The sequence below is a fragment of the Pseudorasbora parva genome, chromosome 5 (genome assembly GCF_024679245.1).
Source record: "Pseudorasbora parva isolate DD20220531a chromosome 5, ASM2467924v1, whole genome shotgun sequence".
Lineage (NCBI taxonomy): Eukaryota > Metazoa > Chordata > Actinopteri > Cypriniformes > Gobionidae > Pseudorasbora > Pseudorasbora parva.
The window spans coordinates 27,287,409-27,289,681 of NC_090176.1; the positions used below are offsets into that span (position 1 = coordinate 27,287,409).

General features: G+C 42.1%; 1 protein-coding gene across 1 annotated transcript; it reads right to left on the reverse strand.

Moving 5' to 3' along the window:
* Positions 1-1,177: 1,177 nt before the first annotated feature.
* On the reverse strand, positions 1,178-1,850 carry LOC137075309 (gamma-crystallin M2-like). Its single transcript, XM_067443699.1, has 2 exons — positions 1,571-1,850; positions 1,178-1,450 (listed from the first exon to the last, which is right to left on the reverse strand). The coding sequence occupies exons 1-2, from the start codon at positions 1,823-1,825 to the stop codon at positions 1,178-1,180; spliced, it is 528 nt and encodes a 175-aa protein (XP_067299800.1). The 5' UTR covers positions 1,826-1,850.
* Between the last annotated feature and the right edge of the window lie 423 nt (positions 1,851-2,273).

Below are 2,273 nucleotides of genomic sequence, written 5' to 3' on the forward strand. Positions count from 1 at the left end.
GCTTAATGCCCCTGACCACCTGGACAGCATGGCAAACATAGGCTTATTTGACTCTTTTACTTCGTAAAAGTGAACTTGTGAAACAAGACATATCTTATGCAGTGTATATTGTAAATACAATGACACGCCCACACGGCGCTCACGTGAACAGCATTGGCTGTCGTAGAAATCGTAAATGCTGCATTGTTTATGACGTAAACTGCGTAGGAGACGACGGACACAGTCTTTTTTTTTACTACCTTTCCGGGCCTTGAAAGTGTTAATTATATTGCAGTCTATATGGAGGGATCTTAATTTGTGTTCTGAAGATGAATGAAGGTAGTCTGACAAGCCAGACCCACATCAAGATGTTTGGTCTGAAAACTCACCATAGACAGGGCTCAATCCGAAGGGCGGGATAAACGGTTGTCTTTCAAACTCCCTCTGCACGTGATAGGATAGTGCTACGCCAACCGGAGCAACGACGGTGAAGGGGAGCTCGCTGACTGATTAAACATTCACCGTATCCGGTCGGCTAAACTCCGAACACATCTTCCCTTTTTAAGAATGAATTCAGTGCCGCTCTTTGTTCTTTTCTCAGAGGAAAGCTTAACTCCAAGTCTTCCGGAGGCGCGGGCAGAGCTGATTCGAAAGCCCGCCGCCGTTCGCCAGTTTCTGTGTTACTAGAAGCACGCAAACGCAACTCGGCCATCGTCATTATGGCCCCGCCCGCCGACTCTATACACGATGTGATTGGGCTGTCCAGATTCTGAGGAATACAGCTCAGATAGGAATTGAGAGTTGCTAGACCACACTTGCGGGCAAATTAAATTTGCTGCCGCTAGGGTGCGTCTAGATTTCTAGGCTAGAATGAAGGTCTTACTGGTTTAAAACGACATGAGAGTGAGTAATTAATTACATAATTTTCATTTTTGGCTGAACTAACCCTTTAAGCAGTTGCTGTAAATGTGAGTGGATCAATTTGTGGCTCATTACTGTTCTATTTTTAATATTAATGATGGAGGAGAAAGGGGATAAGGAGCAGGAAAAGACAAGAAAGCCAGGACTTGTTGACTCGTAAACATATATCTCATGAGGTGCATGTGTTTTTTGGTGGCTTATATATGCAAATATTGGCAATAATGATTATTCAGACAGTTTTGTTATAGCGTAATCATTTTATTGAAACATTTGAACACTAGTACCAGGAGTCCATGATACGCCTCATGCTCATGAATCTCATGCCATCCATATTGCTGAAGTTCCTGTACTCTCCAGGCCTGAAGTACCACATCCTGCCTCTGTAGTGGGGCTGCTCATACATGAGCCAGTGGCCGTCCATCACATGACAGGACTGGCAGTGAGACATGCGGTAACGGTCCATGATGTTGTCACAGTCATCCATCATCTCGTACATCTGACCCATGAAGTTCTCCCTCTCGTAGATCCTCATTCTGTAGGATCCTCTGTACTGTAGCGGATGAGAAGCCAGTTATGTATAAATTAATTAGGAAAAAACATTATCACATTTAGTCATAGTCTGTTGTCTAATGTCAGTTAATGTATTTGTCAACAGATTAATGGAGCTCACCATAGAGATCATACGGCAGGACCTGATGCAGTTGCTCATTCCAAACATAGACATGCAATCATCATACTCGCCCCTCCTGAAGAAATACTGATTTCCCATGTAGTTAGGATTATCATACATCATCCAGCATCCGCTATGCACTCTGCAAGAGTGACAGCGGCTCACATAGGAGGAGAAGTCAGCACAGTCGCCAGTACAATTGTAAGAGCGACCCTGGAAATTTCTCTCCTCATAAAAGGTGACCTGAAAATTCATAGTTAATCTCTTAGTGATTTTAAGTGAGTAAAACACCACATTAAAGTAATTTGACAGAAATTGTTTGGAAAGGGAGCTGGAGTAAAGTTTACCTTCATGGTTGCGCTGGCTGATTCTCAGTAGTTCCACAAAGGAGAAGCTGAAGCTGATTCTGCTTGTTGACTGACTGCTGTCACCCCTACCTTTATACTAGACCAAGACTAAAGACTACACAGCACCTATTGTTAGTCAGTTCCTGACTGTGCAAGTTAGAATAGATGCCATTCTAGCTAAAGCTTGGTATGTAGATAGTCCTTCCATTTTCAGGAATATAGCATTTCTTAAGTTTCAACATTTACATTTTTTTCTAAAAGTTTCTAATTTTCTAAAATTGAAATACGGAACACCAAGTATTTTTAATTCTTATACACAACACTGATGAATCCATTTGAATCTAACTGTAATTTGA

What these genes read in the sequence shown, in the direction of transcription:
- LOC137075309 (XM_067443699.1), bottom strand. Translation starts at nt 1,825, where the DNA reads ATGAATTTTCAGGTCACCTTTTATGAGGAGAGAAATTTCCAGGGTCGC. An exon ending in CCTGCCGTATGATCTCTATG is followed by an intron (nt 1,451 to 1,570) that starts GTGAGCTCCATT and finishes CATCCGCTACAG; the next exon opens with TACAGAGGATCCTACAGAAT.